This window comes from Saccostrea echinata, unplaced genomic scaffold (assembly GCF_033153115.1).
Source record: "Saccostrea echinata isolate AGI-Se365-2 ecotype Australia unplaced genomic scaffold, CSIRO_AGI_Sech_v1 ptg000030l, whole genome shotgun sequence".
NCBI classification, from domain to species: Eukaryota; Metazoa; Mollusca; class Bivalvia; order Ostreida; family Ostreidae; genus Saccostrea; species Saccostrea echinata.
Window position 1 is genome coordinate 33,118,167 of NW_026889779.1, and position 19,611 is coordinate 33,137,777.

Below are 19,611 nucleotides of genomic sequence, written 5' to 3' on the forward strand. Positions count from 1 at the left end.
AAGGCACCAATAACGAACTGACAAAAAAGTAAAATAAAGTCATATGCAGGCTGCATATACATGTGTATTACTATTCTATTTGCAACACAGTTTACACCCATCAATGGCGATCGTATCTCAAGCATAACCATAACCATAGTAATTATGATAGCAATATGAATGACAATTTACATCCTTCCTTGTTTGAAATATTCCATTAAAATGACAGGAAGGCTTGTTATATATCAATTATTTAATTCCGTTTTACAATCTATTATTTCAAATTCAGAAAACTTTACTTAATCTTAGCGCCTGACAAAAAAATAATCAAAAATAGAATTGTTTTTCAACATTATTTTTTTAAATAGAAGTTGTAAATATGAGGATAAAATATAGTGAGTGTTTAGAAATATATCAAGTATATTGTTGAAAAAAAAACATGTAAGAATACTCTATTTCTGTTTCCGTATGACAATACTTGTAAAACATGTAAATGTAGAAAAAATATCTGTTAATGTTACCCACGTGTTGGCACAAATAGATAAAAAAAAATGTACATACTAGGAAGCAGTTGGTACAATGTGGTACAGGGATGCTACAATTTCCTGGGACATCTTTGTCATATCCTGTATACTCTTTGAATCGGTCTTTTTTCCCCATAAATGTGAATATTTGTTTCAGGGCTATAGAGCTTACAATGATATTGATAATATTTGGTGAGTGCTATTTAAAGTTTTGGGATTCAACAAAGTAAACAAACAATGTGGTAATTATGATATTTTTCATTTTTGAGGTAGTTTACCTTATGGTTACAAGAATGCATAATTTTGCTTAAATTATACTGTTGTGAAAGATGTACTTGTATTCATTTGACATATTTAAGACTGTGTCACCTTTAAAATGAACAGATTATTTGATACTGAGAAAACTGAGAAAGTTTTAGTTATGATCAGAATTTGTTTGACAGGATTTTTATGCTTGATACCTCGAGCTTCATCATCTATATCTAACCATAACTGGAGAGAAGGTGTAGAATCCTGCATTAACGAAGAGAGCTGTAGACGCCCGGCAACTCTCGGAGATGCTCTTTTGTTACAGAAGGACACTTGGGTCTATTGTGTTAGATTCCAACTTTCTACTGGTGTGTATATTTATCTATGAGGTATATTTGGATTTAAAAATGTCTTAAGCATTTTGTATGTAATATGAATATAATATTGTCACAGGTGGGTCCATAATCATACAGTCGAGGAGAACTGAAGAGGAAATAACGGAACTAAAATGTAAGACAAAATCATTTGTAAGCCTGCTAGATTGAATTAAAATGTTTGTTTCTCATACTATAATAAACATTATTTCAGCTTCAAGCATACGCTACATCAATATCAATTAAAACGATACTTAATTCTAAGTTTCGAGTTCTTTCATTTATTTTACGAAGATTGTGAGATACATGTAATTTTGTATAGCAATTTACACTTATCATCTGCATGTGGGGTTTATGATTCCCAGTTTTTCAATATTCAAGAGCATGCTCTTCTTACGTAAAATTTCTTAAACGAGGCAAGCTATTGACAAAAAAAAAAATTGATGATACAAGGATATCAGTAGTCTCGTTTGAAATCAAAATTTCACAAAATTTAATCGTGTGGTCTATGCATTGACCTTGTTTGTAAATACAATATATCGTTGAATCGAATGTTGACTGATGTACTTCATGCAAATTATTGGGCCCTTATTTTCATGTTTAATTGTCTACGGATTTTCCTGTTTGCTCGATCATGACAATTAGTACATGGCAGTTGTGACAGGTCGATAGGGGATGCTTACTCCTCCATGACACTTGATCCCCCTGATGATTTTAGAGGTCCGTGTTTGCTCTGTTCCAAATCTATATTATTCCAATGAACTTTCGAGCACGGACTCTGTTCATTATCTTCAAATCTTATGTTAAAAATGTTTTAACTTTATTCTTCCTTTACATTGTATATAGTGTATCTACATAATTGCCATATAAACCTCAATGTGCAAAATATATTGCTGTGTGTGTGTGTGTGTGTGTGTGTGTGAATAAAAATCAACATGGCCTTGGTATTTTAAGGTAAGCTTAAGCTGTGTAAGTTGCAGTCGAGGAAGTTGTAGATAATTGAAGTATCTTGGCATTTTGTTTGTCAATGGATCTGAGCGTGGCACCAAAAAAAGAAAATCTTTCAAACCACTAGACGACAAAAAAGTTTTGTAATTTCCTGATTGTGAAATATTTAAGATATTTATAATATCAATCAATCAATATATCTATTGAAGGCCACCGGCCCAAAGAAGAATGTATTTTAAGTCACAAGTATTTGCATAGTCGGGTTTAAGAATAAAACAAAATATAACATTTTTATCCTTACAATTTTTGTATTGTACAAGTAGTCTATATCAATCTTCTTGAGACTTCATAAAAAGTGTCTCTTCTTTTAAAGGCTAGAAAAATATACTTTGCCAAAGCATTTAAAATATTTGAGCGTCCATATTGAAATAAGTTTTTCGTATACCTCGTTTCCAGTTGTGTTTCTTTCCTTATTATGCAATGATAAATATGGGGTTGTGACAACTGTAAAGCCATTTTTTCCTGAATAGTCAAACATTGTTTGCTGTTTTAATGATGGGTTTGTACAGGGATAAACAGTAAAGATATTTTTTGGTTGAACATATTTCGATAGATAAACGGTCTAAATATTCCTGTCCTTATTTTAATTACATTAAAAACAAGCTTTCTGAGAGTATTGCATTAGCAATACTAGTCCCCTACCGGCATGTGTAATCTGGTTCCCGTTAAGAATTGAAAATGTCATAATTCCGTCAAAAATCAATGAAGCGGGACGAAATGCAAACTTGATCTATAACTAATCAAGGTGAAGTCACATACCAAAAATCAGCCAAATATCTGAAAGCCTTCAGAAGAAAATTGTGAAAAACCCTTTAAAATTGAAAAGGCCATAATTCCATCAAAAATCAATGAAGCGGAACGAAATGCAAACTTGATCTATATCCATCAAGATACACTCACATAGCAAAATTCAGTTCAATATCTGCAAGCTTTTGGGAAAAAAGTGCGGGAAATCAAGTGGGACAGACTGAGAGACAGACAGATTACGGACGGACAGACAGAGAGACAGACAGACGAACAGACTCAGAGGAAATCTATATTCCCCTCCGGTTTCACCGGTAGGAGACTAATAAAGAGCTTAGCACTTTTTATTTAATTCCGATATTCATAACGTCAATCATTAGACTCTTTTGACTGTCTCTCTTAGATGAAAATATAAGTATAAGATATATTTTAGCATTAAATCAAGATTATATTAATGCCTTGTTTGTCAGTATTTAAAAAAATCGTCAAACAAAAACAAAACAAAATTCAGCAAATAAATCTAAAATTTTCATTTTGTAGTAAGTATTTGAACTATATGAATTGAAGATGGCAATGTTTACGTGAAATCTTTTGGAGGTAAAAACAACTGTGAGCCAAAAAACTGCACGCTGTGTGAGGATGATATTGTGTTTACCAAGAATAGATCAACCTTAGAAACAGGACGTCAAAGGATGATTCCTGGAAAACAGTATACACTTTATGATGAGAGCTTTGAAGGTATTTCTTTAATTTTTTTTTTTTAAAACCTTACACCTATTATCACAAACTAGTTATATATATTATACTGAAAACTGCAGATAAGTATAAATGAAAAAGGTGCAAATAAAGTTAGCTAGTTTGGATTAACAACGGGTTAACTTCATATGAATTTATATTTATATTGTACAGGGTGTTTCACAATATATGTCACACATCTAAAGGCAGAAATAAAAAATTCAACAAAAGCTACATATACATTTTATGTATCATTTTAATCAGCAGATATTCAAAATTATTATTTTAAGTCAAAAGTATCCAACATTCTCCATTTCAGTTTCTATGGCAACCATTTCCTAAAATGTTATACTCCACTTGTTTTCCTTACCATTGTCCTAAATACCTCAAGAGACTCGTATTCAGATTTCTGACCGCTGCTTCGTACGTTTCACAGGATACTTGACAGTTTTCTTGTTTATATCTAGATTTTTAGAACCCCCAAAGTGCATATTTATTTTCTTATTTAAAGATGCACTTAAATAAATGTGTCATTTCAGAACTACCGGTATGTGCTGACGTCCACTTCTTTCGCTCTCTTTCAATCAATTTTGCAAACTTAAACGACTCTGAATGTCAGTTGGCTTTATATGCTGCAATGCTGAAATCTTGTATGCAGACACTCAATTCAAATTAAAAATTTCTAAATACACTTGATACACTTACATTGTCCCAATCCATTTCCCTAAACTCAGATCTAACTGACTTTCTTAAGGTTTTCTCAATGATTGACTTCAATTTGACGATGTTCTCATTTGGTGTGTGTGTGGGGGGGGGGGGGGGCATGATTTAACTGTCTTCCATCTTTACATTACATTTTGTTCAAACTTTTTAATTTACCTTAATAAATAAAAACTAGACAGGGTTTTCTGATCTGGATACTTTTCGTCATCACACCCTATAGAATATTTAGGATATCGTGCTTATAATAAAAGTTTACAAATTCAACTTTTTGAATTTCTAGTTTTACTCCATTTTGAGAACAACTGAAATCATGACATCACTGATTATCAGTGTACTTCATGAAATTATAATTTTCCCAATATTTTGCAATATCATAATTTTAGCTTAATATGATTGTATATGGTATTTTGGTATTTTTGGTATCATGCTTGATATTCAGATTATGCCCATTTAGATGTGTGGCATATATTATGAAACACCCTGTATATAAATATAAATTTCTAGACATACAATTATATTAAAGCCAGAAAAAATAATTCAATCCTTTTTCATTAAGTTTGACATGATTGAAAAGAATCGTAAAAAACTAGCAAATTATTATTGTGTATAAAATAACAAACATTACCATACAAGGGAAATATAATATTGCCTACCTGAGATGCTATATTTTTTTCTTCGTCAGATAAATAAATTCAAATATTTTGCTATTTTTAGAACAATAGCAAAACATATTTTTCGACCCGAGATTTTTTTTAATTAATTAGAGGAAGCGTACTCCTCCCCCTTTTGGTGTTTCCAGAGCGTCCATATTAGCCCAATTTTGATATTATTATCTTTTTATTGGATTTTGAACAGCATCACCCTTAATTATCTATTATATTTCGATTAGAGAGTAATCTTGCTAACAATGTTTGACCAAATTCCGAAAACTCCGATCTAGCAATAAAATTTTCTTGCCTTCAAGTTGTTTTCGTATCTTAAAAATTTATATTTTCAAAAACATCATAAGTAATAATTATATTTTTGTCAGATTATCCAAATCCAGATGAGTGCATGATGTATAATGCCGATGACAAAAAATTTGTATTTAGAAATTGCAGTGAAAGTCAAGGAGTCCAGTGTGTCAATGGTAAATATTTCGTAGTTTTGAACAAAAGCTTTAAAAACTTTAGTTCGGAAGATTTACACATGCGGGCTCACAGTAATATCATATAAGATCATAGTAAGAAATGTTTGATTTTGTTTAAGATATATATCCAATATTCAATATTCCTTTAGAAACTTACGATCATTATGCAGTGAAAGCATGTTTTCAAGAGAATCCTGATGGTTTTTCCTGTATACCCGAAATGAAGGATCAAAAGAAACTTATAAAAACAGGTCCGTATTTTTTATCCTTGAGACAATGATGCGATCAATAGAAAAAACAAACGTGATTTAAAACACACAAAAGGGAGGTATAATAGAGCTTTCTTCAACAAATTAAGTTTAATTATGTCTTTTGTATTCATATTATGCTTAAGCATTAGCGTGCTAAATGGCTACATATCCTGGTACATGTATATATAGGTGATTTTTGTAAAATGTGGTTGCGAGGAATTTTTGTCGTGACACAATGTCCTTTTTTGAAATATGGAGATAACGAACTGTATTCAAGATCAAGATTTCTTTTAAACAGTACAAATCAGGTGCAGAGCAAACACGGATACCAAAATATCAAAGGTGCAATCAGGTGCCATGGAGGAGTGAACATCCCCTGCCGACCGGTCACAACCAACGTGTGCTTCTTGTCATGATCGGGGGAAAAAGGAAAATCCATAGACAATTCAGTGTGCAAATAATGGCCTTACAATTATAGTATGAAAAATGTCAGTCAGCATTTGACTTAATCGTAGGTTGTATTTGCTGACAATGTCATTGCATCAACCATAGAACTTGCAAAATGTTGACTCTAAATGAGACCGTTGATATTCTTGTTTAATCAACTTGTTTGTCCATAGTTCGATCCAACTGAGAGACATACACCCGATATGAAGATGATCAGGGTATATTGCTTCATAAGTAGACGATCGACGAAGTTTACGACTGAAAAAGTTAACTTCATCATGTCCATCATAAAGTTTGGTTGTTAGGTTAATTACCAGAATTAAATCCCAGTTCCTCTAAAATACAGACGTCTCTATATGGGTAAAAAATTCTCAAACGGGACGTAAAACAACACACAATCAATCAATCTTTTAATCTCTAAAATACAATTTAAATAATGAGCCTTACAAACAAAGACAATGTTGTTACCTGCTTTGTCAGCTGGGACTTGTACAAACTGGTCGTGTAATCTAATTCTTTTTTTTTTCACTTCTGAGTTACTGAATACAGAAGGATAGTTGGTGTTCATATTGCCCCTTAATCGCCTAATGCACGATGTTAACATCCATCTGAAACATTCAATACATTATTTTCTCACATTAAACTAAAAATAAATTGGGAAATTCTATATTGATACAAATAGATTTGGAAAGTTATTTCACTTGCACCTGAGTTCCACTCATATGAACATAACATTAAGGCACATAGAGTCTTGGGTGAGGAGTGGGGATGGGGGTAATGGGTGCTGTATGGAGGATTGTCCCACTTATCATCTTTTTTGAGAAGGTAAACGTTAAATTTAATTTCAAATTTAAAGATAAAAAGGTTCAAGAAATTCCCCTCCACCCGTTTATGGACCTGAACTTCCAATCAATTAAATTTTGAATTGGGACAATTCTTCTTTTTCTTGGGGGGGGGGGGGGGGGGCTAGTCAAACAGTTTTTAGGTAACTTGTCAATTTTTTATTATAATGTCCCCACCCCTTTTCATACGAAAGCCCATTGAGCTCATTTTCGTAGGTAAAAAAAAATAATATATTTTTCGCGTTATAACGCGAAACTTTCGCGAATAAACGCGTAAATTTCGCGTTATAACGCGAAATTATACATATATAGTCATGTTACTCAGGAACCTGTGATCTTGACTGACAGATAAAAAACATGAATGCAGAGGGGGACTTCTATAAATTTATAAATGACATTTCTTCAGAAGATGTAAAAGAGAATTGATGCGAGAAATAGATCGATTAGTGTTGATTTTGCATTTAAACTCAAAACCCTACTAATTAATTAAATGAATATTCCTTTAAAGATTTTCTTGTTTTTCACTTGTTGAATCCAAGAAATTCTGTAGATTAATTTTTTTTCTCAGGAAGATCTCCACTCGTTGCTTTCTTTGAATAAATTGTCAATGTTTTCGTAAGTAATAGTATGATCAAATGGTGCAACCTTAAAATACAATGTTGTATTTCTACAGTGAGTCTATCGGAGATGGAATATTTGATACAAATATTTGTCATCCAATTTTCACGTTAGTTACTCATGTGATGTGACACACCTGTTCCGTGAAATATACAAATTTACCTCATTGTTGTCAATTTTCTGAGATCTTTTATTTCAAATTCTATAGATAGTGTTCAATCTAATTAAAATTAGACTTGTATTTTCGCTCCTCTACTATACGCTTCAACACTTGTATTGAACAGCATTGAGAAAGACAAAATGTGACGGCAAAAAAGATTTAGAAAGAGGAGAGACACATTCAATGGCGAGAAAACATAAAATTTCAGCTCGTGATAATCCAAGTTCAAAATAGTCTTTCGTTTTTCATTGTAATGAATAAGCTAGATCATTAAAAAGTAAAACAGACTGTACATAGACTTATGCAAATGTCTCTGTTTTACAGGGAAAGTTTCGCATTATAACACGAAATATTCGCGTTTATTGGCGAAAGTTACGCGTTTGTTCGCGAATTTTTTTTTTACCTACGAAAATGAGCTCAATGGGCTTTTGTATTTTCAAATTCGATCCTATATCCTGACATATATTTTCTCTCCATTGCACCTAAAATGGAGTTAAAAACCTAATTAATACAATCCCAATTGTTTATTTTAACCCCGTTTCTCTCATTATGTTTGGCTAGTACTCCAGTCAATGTAAAAGATGGCATAGATTGTTGAATGAGTTTGTGTCAATTAATCATTCAATCATATATTAAAACAATTATCGGGATCGGTGAATATTATACTCCTCAGGTGTCTAAATCATCGTATTTACCTCAAAACCAGAAATAATTATATATATATATATATATATATATATATATATATATATATATATATATATATATATATATATATATATATATATATATATATATATATATATATATATATACGCAAAATTAAAAATCACAAAACGGATTTATGTCCTTTAGACGTTCCTGTCTTTAGATAAATTAGTGCAGGAAAGTCAAATTTTACAGCTTTCTATCGTTAAATTCCTTTATTCTCGTATGTAGCCATGTAAATATCTCCTGCATAATGGGTTTATGTTTCCCAGTTGATGCGATACGAAAGAGCACTTCCCGCGTATGAACAATTTCTAAAATGAGCAGGTTACTGACAAATAAGTTGATGATACAGGAATATTTATAATCTCGTTTAACGTCAACCATTTCACAGATTCTACGGTCGATACACTTACATTGTTTGCAAATACAATCTAACGTCAGGTCGAAGGTTGACAGACGTCTTTCATAAATTGTTAGGCCATTCTTGTGTACGATTCGTCATTTTTCAAAATCAAGACAGGAACACTCGGATGTGACCGGTCGACTGGGTTTGCTTACAGATGCTTGGTACTTGATCCCATCTCTGTTTTCAGAGGTCCGTATTTACTCTGCTCTCAACTTTTATTGTTTTTGAAGAACTTTTGAGCATGATTACTGTTCTTTATATTCACATTTCATGAAATTGTGTATGATGTGGGTGTATATTAGATCTATATTGTTTTGTGCTCTACTTTTTCTTGGAAACTTTCATAGATTTTTTTTCTTGCATCAATTTCAATATTTTTATGCCAATTTTCATTTTAGGATGTCATAGCCAAACGATGTATTTATATTTTGTTAAGAATAAATAAAAGAGAAATTGTTGCATGGAATTATTAAAATTTTTGACCGATTTTGAAATGAAATGGCATAAACGATTAGTTTCCAAAATGTAAAGAAATTGTAGATTTTACTTGGTATTCAAAGAAGCAACTTTATACCTTTTATGGCATTGTAACAAAATCTTAGAAAATGTCTACTTTTAACCTGGCAACGTTAGTCAACTTATCTATATTATGAACATAAAGCTAATAAAAATATTGCTGAGTCCTGAGAAAAAGATAACATAGATTTTTTTTATAATTGCGAGGGGGGGGGGGGGGGGGATCTTGAATTGTCAATAAATCATTCGGTTTCTGCAAATATCTCATATTTTATCAATTTAAAAAAAAAAAAATAAAATTCAGATGTATTTCTGTATTCAAACATGGTAGTTTTAAATAATGTAAGCCTTATCTACAGTCTATACTTGATGTTATTTTAAAATTCAAAATCGCATACAAGAAAACGACTCTTTACCCAAGTTTTTTTTTTTAAATCTAATTCATTTTGAGTTATTTTGCTTTTGTTCATTAATTTTTCTTCTTTGAAACTTATATAGAATTCCCCATACCCAATCTATGTCTCAGGAAACATGTCTGTGAAATCATTCTTCTTGGAGGAGTTCTGTTTTTGTATGCCATAATTATCTTCATTTGTATAATGTGGTAAGTATTGCATCGAAAGCTAAGGTGCTTCAATAAATTAAATTAATTTTCTTATTTTCTTCTTGATTCTGTTTTACTGGACATCATTTTTATTTATTTATTCATTTATATTTGAAAATTGAAGCTGTACCAAATACCAGGTGAGAAGAATTCTAAAGAAACGCAACGGCGATTTTGTAGAGGATCCTAAAACACAGATTTATACATATACCTATAAAAGAGGCGGTCAGGAAAATTGGACAGTTCAAGAAACAGTAGAGTGGGCATCAAGTTTTAAACAAACAAGTGTATAATTATGAATGTGTATAAGAACACAGATAAATAGAAAAATACTAAAGACATGATCAGTATAATAAAAAGAATACTAACTCTTATCTCCTTAAATTGCCTTCAATTCAGGAAAAATAAGACACCAACGTTTATTTCGCATTTATGAATATGTGTATCATATACTTAATAAAGTAAATTTTTTGGACATGATTCATTATGCCAAATATATTTTGTTTTATGCTGCATTCTTTCCTCCTACGATGATTCGTTTTTTATTTACTAACTTCCTTACTATATATGCAGAGTAATATGTTATGCAATTAATGCTTATTTTCATACTGAATTTAAGTTAACATATTGAAAATGCATGCATATATTGGAATTGACCTTCTCAACACAGTATTTATTTTAAGACTTACATCAAGAAGTCTTTGCACCACAAGAGATAGATTGATCGAAAACTGGTATATCCTATCACTTTTGGGTGCGTTGCAATTTTTTTTTTTTTTTTTGAGATTTTGTAGTCGGTAAATATTCTTATGAAATTGTGAATTAAGTTTATATACGCTGCTAGTCGTCCACATAGCGCAGTGGTTAGAAAGTTTGCTCAAAAGTCGGGGAGTAAGTAGTTGAGTTTCAAATCCCACTGGAGGAAGTGGAAACCGGTCCTTCGGATGAAACGGTATAATCCGAGGTCCGTGTCACAGTAGGTACTGGCACAAAAAAGATCCATCACTGCTCAAAGGTCATAAATGCAAAATACAAGTCTAAATTTGCAGCCCTCCATCGGCAAGTGGTGGCGTCTCAATATGAGTGAAAAATTCTCGAATGGGCTTTAAAAAAACAACAAACAGACAATACGTGCGCTGCTAGTTTCTCATAATTGAGTCATTAATTATTGAAAGTGAAAGTATAATGCGTTAGGAAATTTATATAACAACTCGTTTTTATGCTAGTACGTATTCTTGTGAAATTCAAATTTTATAAGCGTCATTGACTGCTTGTCACCGAAAATATAATGAGTTTCTTTTATTTCGAAGTGATCCTTATATAATTAACATTCTAGATATATTTCTAATTCCAAAGAGATCCTTGCAGAGCTCTTGTTTTTTTTTGTTTGTTTTTTTTTAAATCCTGTTTTTATTTCATCCACAGACCGGTCTCGGTTACCTAGTGGTAGGGGGCTTGCTTCGTGATCGGGAGGCCCGGGTTCGATTCTCGTTTGCCACGCCGCGCCAAACCAAAGACGTAAACATAGTAGTGACTGTTCCTTCGTCAAGCGCCAGGCATTACAAGTGAAAGTTACGGACCTTTCGGATGAGACCTTAAAAACCGCGACCCATGTGAAGGTGTGAGTTGGCACGATAAAGATCCCTAACTACTCAACTACGCTGAGTGCCGAGTATAGGTCTAAATTTGACCGACATACGGTGACGTCTCCATATAGTGAAACATTCTCCAATGGGACATTAAACAAGATACAATCAGTCTCATTAAGATCTTTATCAATTTTGCAATAAATTGGCAGAGGAAGCACATTAAATTTAAGAGGAAATATCTCAACGGGGAAAATATCCATTCTATAAGTAATTTAAGTAGAACATTAGCATCACGGCAATATTTATATCTCCCTAATACGATGTTTATTTTAACAGCTTTTTATCGTTTAGTCAATTTTTTATCGAGCTATAATTACACGAGGAAACCTTATAATCTAATTAAGTTTGATCTTTAATAATGATTAAAAATATAACAAAGTTTGGTGGTCCTTAATTATTACTAAGATCCACTCCAAAAGTTCAACTGGCATCAAGTCAAATGGAGGAATACCAAGGAAAATAAAGTTATAATAAAATATTGTCTAAAAGTTTGTAAACATTTCTATAAAAACGTTGGACATGTCATATATGATTTCTCAAATTTCAGATGTCTATTAAAGAAGACAGACATTTTTAATGTGTTTCGAATGTATATTTAGTTTTAAATCGCTGTTAAATTACGAAAATGTATGATTGACAATACTCAGTATGTTGGATTACTAATCTGTAATCCATCAGTTTTATTTGCTCAGTCATCTACCAATTTATTATACCACAAAATTTCATAGTTCCGTTATAGTGTGACATTTCTTGTAACGAAAGCATCCTTGTTTGAAGTTTCTTTGCGAAATTGACGCAATAAGCTTTAGAATACGCATAACCAGTTTTTAATTATTTTTCAACAAAATATATATCTTTGCATTCAGGTAATCTGGCTTTCAGGCCTTGATTTATTTTTATTGAGCCTACATTTTATCTCAGTTTCATTTTTATCCATTTCTTAACTTTTTTTTTAATTTATAGTGGAAGGTTAAACTGAGATCATAAGTAATTAAGCTCATCTTAGTTTAATTGTCCGGTGCCTGACGTTTTAAATATGTAAAGTTCTGTAGGTTGTTCTTTGTAATTCTCAGGTCAGTAGTAGACTTCCGTCCATTCCTCGCCGGGAAATCCGTCTGTTACATCTACTCCACATCTAAGAGACATTTGCTGTCTTGTAAAACTGCACATTTGTTTCTTTTCTGAGTTACTCGGGGAGAATATAGGAGGTAAAACCTTTGTTTTATCTAACAACCAATACGTGAACATTTCTCCTTTTCCCTGAAATGCAGAGACATAGTACTATGTGATACGATCATTTTCAACTAGGCTCAACAAAAGTAAATACAAGCATATCTTTGTAATGTGATAGACTTCAATAACCATACTTTTATTTTTATATTTCCTCTGTCTAACATCTCATAACCTCCAAGATTGTGCAACGCAGTCTTTGTGTTTTCTGTGATATGAATCTTTCCACCTGAGTAGAAAAAATGTATTGAGTTTCAAAGCTAAAACAATTTTATGCATTTGAAAATATTTTTTTCCAAAAAGACCAATTGATTGGGTTATTTATAAAACCCAATCTAAATGATTAAATTTTTGAACTCCTTTTGGTTATCAGAAAACTTCTGAGATTTTAGAATAGAAAGAAAGGTAATCCATTTTAATGGGATATCCATTTTAAAACTTCTAGTATCGATATCACCTTCTCCATTAGACTCCATCCTTGATGCTGTATTCACTGTGTCTCCAAAGAGACAGTACCGCGGCATCGTCTGTCCAACAACACCTAAAGGCCAAACATAAATGACATGAATAAAAACAGTATTGAGCCATCATCTGACCAACAGCACCTTAAGGACATTGGCAAGGTTCCTGGTTATTGTATAGAATTTTTCAAGAACTTTTGAGTAGGTTTAAATGTACTAAACAGGCTATATTCTGGATCATTTTACCTACCAATCCAACATTCTTTTTTAGATTTTGTCAAATTAGTGTTTTTACACTTCTTAATGCATTTCCTATGTAAAATGTTGATAAAAGGGACCTACATAATTTTTCACCATAATATTTTTTCAAAACCCATTTATTTCATGCAGTTTTTGTATAATCTTCATTATTGTATCTTCATTTCCTATGATTTCTAGATATTTTGGCTAAAAATATATATATAGAAACAAGACACGGACATACCGGCACTGATCATCATTTTTGAGTTGCGTCCCTTAAAAGCTAAAATTGGTCAGGAGACTGGTTGATTGTTTTTTATCATGTAATTGACTGAATTGATTGTAACACGGTTGTCGTCATAAAAATATTGGCATGTATTTATTTTTAACTTTTATTCGTAGTTACTAAATGCTGATTCCTTCATACCACCTAAGAACTGTTCTCAGTCGGCATGGTCGACCTACATTTTAGCATATGTCACATCTTTGCCCTTCCCAGCATACTGAACATAACTATGGTAAATGACGACCTGTTGGCTCTTTGTCCCTGAATACAATGTACAACAAAGCCATTACTTCTTTTCTTTCTTGTTGTATAGATGATTCTACCTGTTGAAGAAAGTACACGTGCTTTTGTTTACTTCTGTAAACATACGCTTTATTGGTTTTCACCGCTTAGAGAATTCTACACGGGAGATTACTCTCAATCACTATTTTATACGTGAAAAAACCCATGTATTAAACCTTTTTTCTCCGGAAAACCTTGACTTGCCAATGTCCTTAATTGCAAATATAAATGACTTGAATAAAAACAGCATTGAGGCATCGTCTGACCATCAACTCCTAAAACGCAAATATAAATGACGTGAATAAAACAGCACCGGGACGAAGTCAAGATCTGTCCAACAACACCTAAAAGTCAAACAAAATGACGTGAATAAAAACGGTATCGGGGCACTGTTTGTCCAACAACACCTTAAAGTCAAACAAAAATGACGTGAATAAAAACCGTACCGGGGCATAGTCTGTCCAAAAACACCTAATAGTCAAACATAAATGTCATAAACAAAAAACAAATATTACCAGGGCATCGTCTGCCCAACAACACCTAAATGTCAAAAATAAATGACGTGAATAAAAACAGTATTGAGACATCGTCTGTCCAACAACACCTAAATGTCAAACATAAATGTTGTTGATAAAAACAAACAGTATCTGAGGGATCCTCTGACCAAAAACACCTGTAAGACATAAATCAAATTAAAACCTATATAAAAAGATATCGTATGTCTTAAAGCAACAGAAAGTCAAACATGGATGACGTTGAAAAGACAAACACAGTAGCTGTTCAACACCATTGTATAACAACAAATGAAAGTCAAATATTACATTAAATGAATAGTATTGCGGTATCAATTGCTAAAACTCCTAGACGATAAATATTAACTAATATAAAAAAGACAATACCGGGGTATCGTTTGTCCAATACCGAGAGTGAAACATAAATGTTGTAAATTTAAAAAAAAAAACACAAAAGGGGTATTGTTTGTCCAACAACACCTAAAAGAAATTATATATTTATCGACTATCGAACAGCAAATTTTTGCCCCCTTGACACAGTGATTTGAGCGTTTGCTTTAAAGTCATTGAGTTATGAGTTGAGTCGCGTGTTTGAATCCACCGTGTGATGCGGAGACCGGTCCTTTGGATGAGACCGTTTAAACCGAGGTCCCGTGTCTCAGTATATGCTGGCACGAAAAAGATCTCTAAGTGCCGAGTACTGGTCCATAAATTCGCATCCCTCCACCTGCAAGTGGTGCCGTCTCAATATGAGTGAAAAATTCTCAAAGGGACGTTAAACAAATATAAAAAAAAAAAACAAACAACAAATTAAGATCATATCTTATTGCCTTTAAAAAGAAATTGGGAAATATGGGACATCGTTTGCCAGCACCTGTTATTCAATTATTACTAATGTGAAGAAATTAAACAGATGAAAATCACTGTTTAGCGACACATGGTAGTGACAAATCACTCCCTTTTGAAGAATAACGATGAATAGTAACGTCCTCCGAATCTAACTAAAAGAGTACCAATCCCTGGATTTTTTTTTTTCAGAAGGTAAAGCTGCGTCTAAATATATGCAACATTGTCTTTTATAACAAAACATAGGCACATATAGGCATGATGTTAATACATTGATATTTAATTGCATTTAAGACTAGAATATTTAGCGCATGATTTGTAAATGTTTATCACCATGACAAAATACAAATATTCAGTTAAATGTAAATATTTTGTAAAGATTCTAAAACAATTCAACAAAAATAAACTGTGGGCAATAACTCTTATGAGAGTCTAAAATGGAATTCGCTTACCAGGATATACATTTGAGAACTTTAATCAAATTCAAATGCTTCTTAAAAGAGGCTCGAAGTTAATTAAAATCTCTTTTCAAAAAATATACTTCAAATTTAATTTTTTTTTCTGACAGAAACAGTTCCATATACAATTCTTTCCAAAGATTGTAATTGAAAAAAACACCTCTACCTCTCTCTCTCTCTCTCAGAGAGAGCAGAGGGAGAGAGAAATGGGAAAAGACCCTCCCTTTGTCCCTCTATTTTAATGTAGATACATATTTCATGCTTGTCAATCTATAAGTTTAATAAGGTTTCAAATCTTCAGTTTAAAATGATACTTCCGTGGAAGATTGTTCTTCAATACTCCGCAAAAATCACTTATTCTATGCCCTCACCTGCACAGACTGGTCCTGTGTGTAGACCTATCCTAACCGTTACTTTTTGTTCAGGGATAGCCTTTAACGTGAATTGTTTGAGTTGTTCCAATATGGCCAGTGACATGTTAGCTATCTCGCTACTGTGAGCATTCCCATTCCGTTCCGGCAGCCCACTGACCACCATATAGGCGTCACCAATCGTTTCCACCTGTCCATAGTAATTATGAAACACATTATGACCCTGAATAAAAGTAGATTTATCTCCCTTTTTGTCTGAAAATTGTTTGAGGTTGAAATAACATGGTTATACTCATAATAATTTTTTATCCACCTTTCATAAATAATGACTCGTTTTTGTTCCTTCAATCTCTTTTTTCACTTTTTGTTTTAAAAATTATGTGTGATACTAAGCTTCTTGTATTACAAATGGATGGGAAAATCTGCATTGAAATCTTTACCTTATAAACATCATATGTGGAAATTATATCGTCAAATAACGTATAAATTTCGTTAAGGAAATCCACGACATCAAGCGGCGTGATCTTAGCAGCAATAGTGGTAAACCCTACGATGTCTGAAAAGAATACGGTAACAGCCTCAAACTCCTCTGGGACAACAAATTCACCTCTCTTTAGTTTATCAGCCACAAGCCTAAATAAACCAAAATAAGATTGAAAAAGAACTGTAGTACTTAGGATCGATAGCTCATGCAATAGGATCACGAGACATATTACGCTCAAGTCAAAATCAGAATACTGGACTGAAAAGATTTAAAATCTTATCAGTCCAAAATAAGAATATTATCAAACTTTTCATAGTCAAAATTTAATTTAAAGCAAATTAAGTATTTCAATTCACAAGTTATAAACTTCTTACGAAGCATGAAATTCCGAACTAATGGTAACATCCTTTACAGTGAACAGTCGGTCTTTAGATTTACTGGGTAACATTCTATATAATAGATTGAGCGTCTTTAGGAGATGTGTCTTACTTGGGTAAAACATCCTATAAAATATGGTGCCTTTTAAATCTATCTTACTCTCATTCAATTAGTCTATATAATTTTGGTAACAGCATATACAGTAGACGTTTAGACAAGTAGCCTATATTAACTTGGTAACAACCTAAAAAATGGACGGGCAGATAAGTTGTCTATCTTACCTGGGTGACATCCTATACAGTAGACGGTCTGTCTTTAGTCTACCCTACCTGGATAACATCCAATACAATGACAGTTTTTTAAGTATACCTTACCTGGGTGACATCCAATACAATGACAGTTTTTAAGTATACCTTACCTGGGTGACATCCTTTACTGAAGATTGTCTATTCTTAGTCTACCATACTTGGGTACCATACTACATGTATACAGTAGACCTAGACAGAAAGTCCACCTTGCCTGTGAAGCAACCTATACAGTAGACAGTATGTTTTCATTCTACTTTACTTGAGTAACATCCTATAGAGTAGACAGTATGTTTTCATTCTACCTTACCTGGGTAACATCCTATAGAGTAGACTGTCTGTCCTTAGTCTACCTTATCTGGGTAACAGTAGACGGTCTCTCTGTATTAGTCCACCTTATCTGGGTAACAGTAGATGGTCTCTCTGTATTAGTCTACCTTATCTGGGTAACGGTAGACGGTCTCTCTGTATTAGTCTACCTTACCTGGGTAACAGTAGACGGTCTCTCTTTATTAGTCTACCTTATCTGGGTAACAGTAGACGGTCTCTCTTTATTAGTCTACCTTATCTGGGTAACAGTAGACGGTCTCTCTTTATTAGTCTACCTTATCTGGGTAACAGTAGACGGTCTCTATTATTCTTCCTTACCTGGGTAACATCCTATACAGTAGACGGTCTCTATTATTCTTCCTTACCTGGGTAACCTCCTATACAATAGACGGTCTCTCTTTATTAGTCTACCTTACCTGGGTAACCTCCTTTACCCCACCTCTGTTGATTTTTCGATGAAATCCTGGCTTACGATTGGTTGAAGTCTGTCATGTGAAGGGGGTGTATTACTTATACCTAGTCGCTTGAAAATCAATACATGGTAGATACGGAGTTATCGTTCTTTTGTAACGTTCGAACAACTCGAGTTTACGCGATTTGCCGAGTGTCTGTTAACAATGTTACATTTAACTAATGTAAGTAACGAAGATGGAACCTTTTTCTCCCTGTACTGAAAGTCTTCAAAACTGTCAGTACGTTATTACAGCACGAAACACTTGCAAAACAACATTACTTCACACAACGTGACGTCATAATAGGCATTGTATGAGTGATGAAACATATATATAGTGAGAAAAACAATTTTACAAACCACAGACAATGCATAAATATTTTATCGGTGGGGTAAATTCGTTACATAGTTTTTTAGTGACAGGGTACGGGATGATACCTGGTTAGTAAATTCCATACCTGGCTCGGCTTCGCCTCGCCAGGTATGGAATTTACTAACCAGGTATCATCCCGTACCCTGTCACTAAAAAACTATGTAACTAATAATACATTAGACGGTCTCTCTTTATTAGTCTACCTTACCTGGGTAACCTCCTATACAGTAGACGGTCTCTCTTTATTAATCTACCTTACCTGGGTAACCTCTTATACAGTTGATGGTCTCTCTTTATTAGTCTACCTTACCTGGGTAACCTCCTATACAGTAGACGGTCTCTCTTTATTAGTCTACCTTACCTGGGTAACCTCCTATACAGTAGACGGTCTTTCTTTATTAGTCTACCTTACCTGGGTAACCTCCTATACAGTAGACGGTCTCTCTTTATTAGTCTACCTTACCTGGGTAACATCCTATACAGTATACGGTCAGTCTTGAGTCTTCCTTACCTGGGTAACATCCTATACAGTAGACTGTCTTTAATGAGTCTACCTTACCTGGTAACATCCTATACAATATACGGTCAGTCTTTAGTCTTACCCTATTTAGGTAATATCCTATACAGTAGACAGACAGTCTGTCTTTAATGAGTCTACTTTACCTGGGTAACATCCTATACAATAGACGGTCTGTCTTATCCTTCTCCTCGTTGAGTGCTACTGTCCTCTCCTCCACTAGATCTTCTAGATTATTGGCATACTTTTCTAGCATCGTTATCATGGAGTCTATAATACTCACGCTCCTAGGAAACAATTAGAAATCATGTACAATTACAGGTCATGCTTGAGGAGTTTGTTTACAGGATAACTCTTAACGGCTGACTTAAAAAGATGTGTTTACAGAATAACAATCGATGCCTGTAACATTTATAAT

The 19,611-nt window shown here is 33.2% G+C and overlaps 2 protein-coding genes across 2 annotated transcripts in view; one reads left to right on the plus strand and one right to left on the minus strand.

The window, feature by feature from the left end:
• Positions 1–2,629: 2,629 nt before the first annotated feature.
• On the plus strand, positions 2,630–5,745 carry LOC133197053 (uncharacterized). Its single transcript, XM_061332893.1, has 4 exons — positions 2,630–2,633; positions 3,446–3,616; positions 5,367–5,465; positions 5,615–5,745. Exons 1-4 carry the CDS (start codon positions 2,630–2,632, stop codon positions 5,743–5,745), a joined length of 405 nt encoding a protein of 134 aa, XP_061188877.1.
• Positions 5,746–12,289: 6,544 nt separating this feature from the next.
• The window catches only part of LOC133196739 (atrial natriuretic peptide receptor 1-like), a 30,632-nt gene continuing 23,310 nt past the window's right edge, over positions 12,290–19,611 (minus strand). Inside the window, exons 15-20 of the mRNA XM_061332599.1 lie at positions 19,340–19,480; positions 16,796–16,988; positions 16,356–16,545; positions 13,357–13,440; positions 13,037–13,128; positions 12,290–12,929 (exon numbers count right to left, since the gene is read on the minus strand). Coding sequence (XP_061188583.1) covers positions 12,744–12,929; positions 13,037–13,128; positions 13,357–13,440; positions 16,356–16,545; positions 16,796–16,988; positions 19,340–19,480 — 886 coding nt within the window. The 3' untranslated portion in view covers positions 12,290–12,743. The remainder of the gene's footprint in view (positions 12,930–13,036; positions 13,129–13,356; positions 13,441–16,355; positions 16,546–16,795; positions 16,989–19,339; positions 19,481–19,611) is intronic.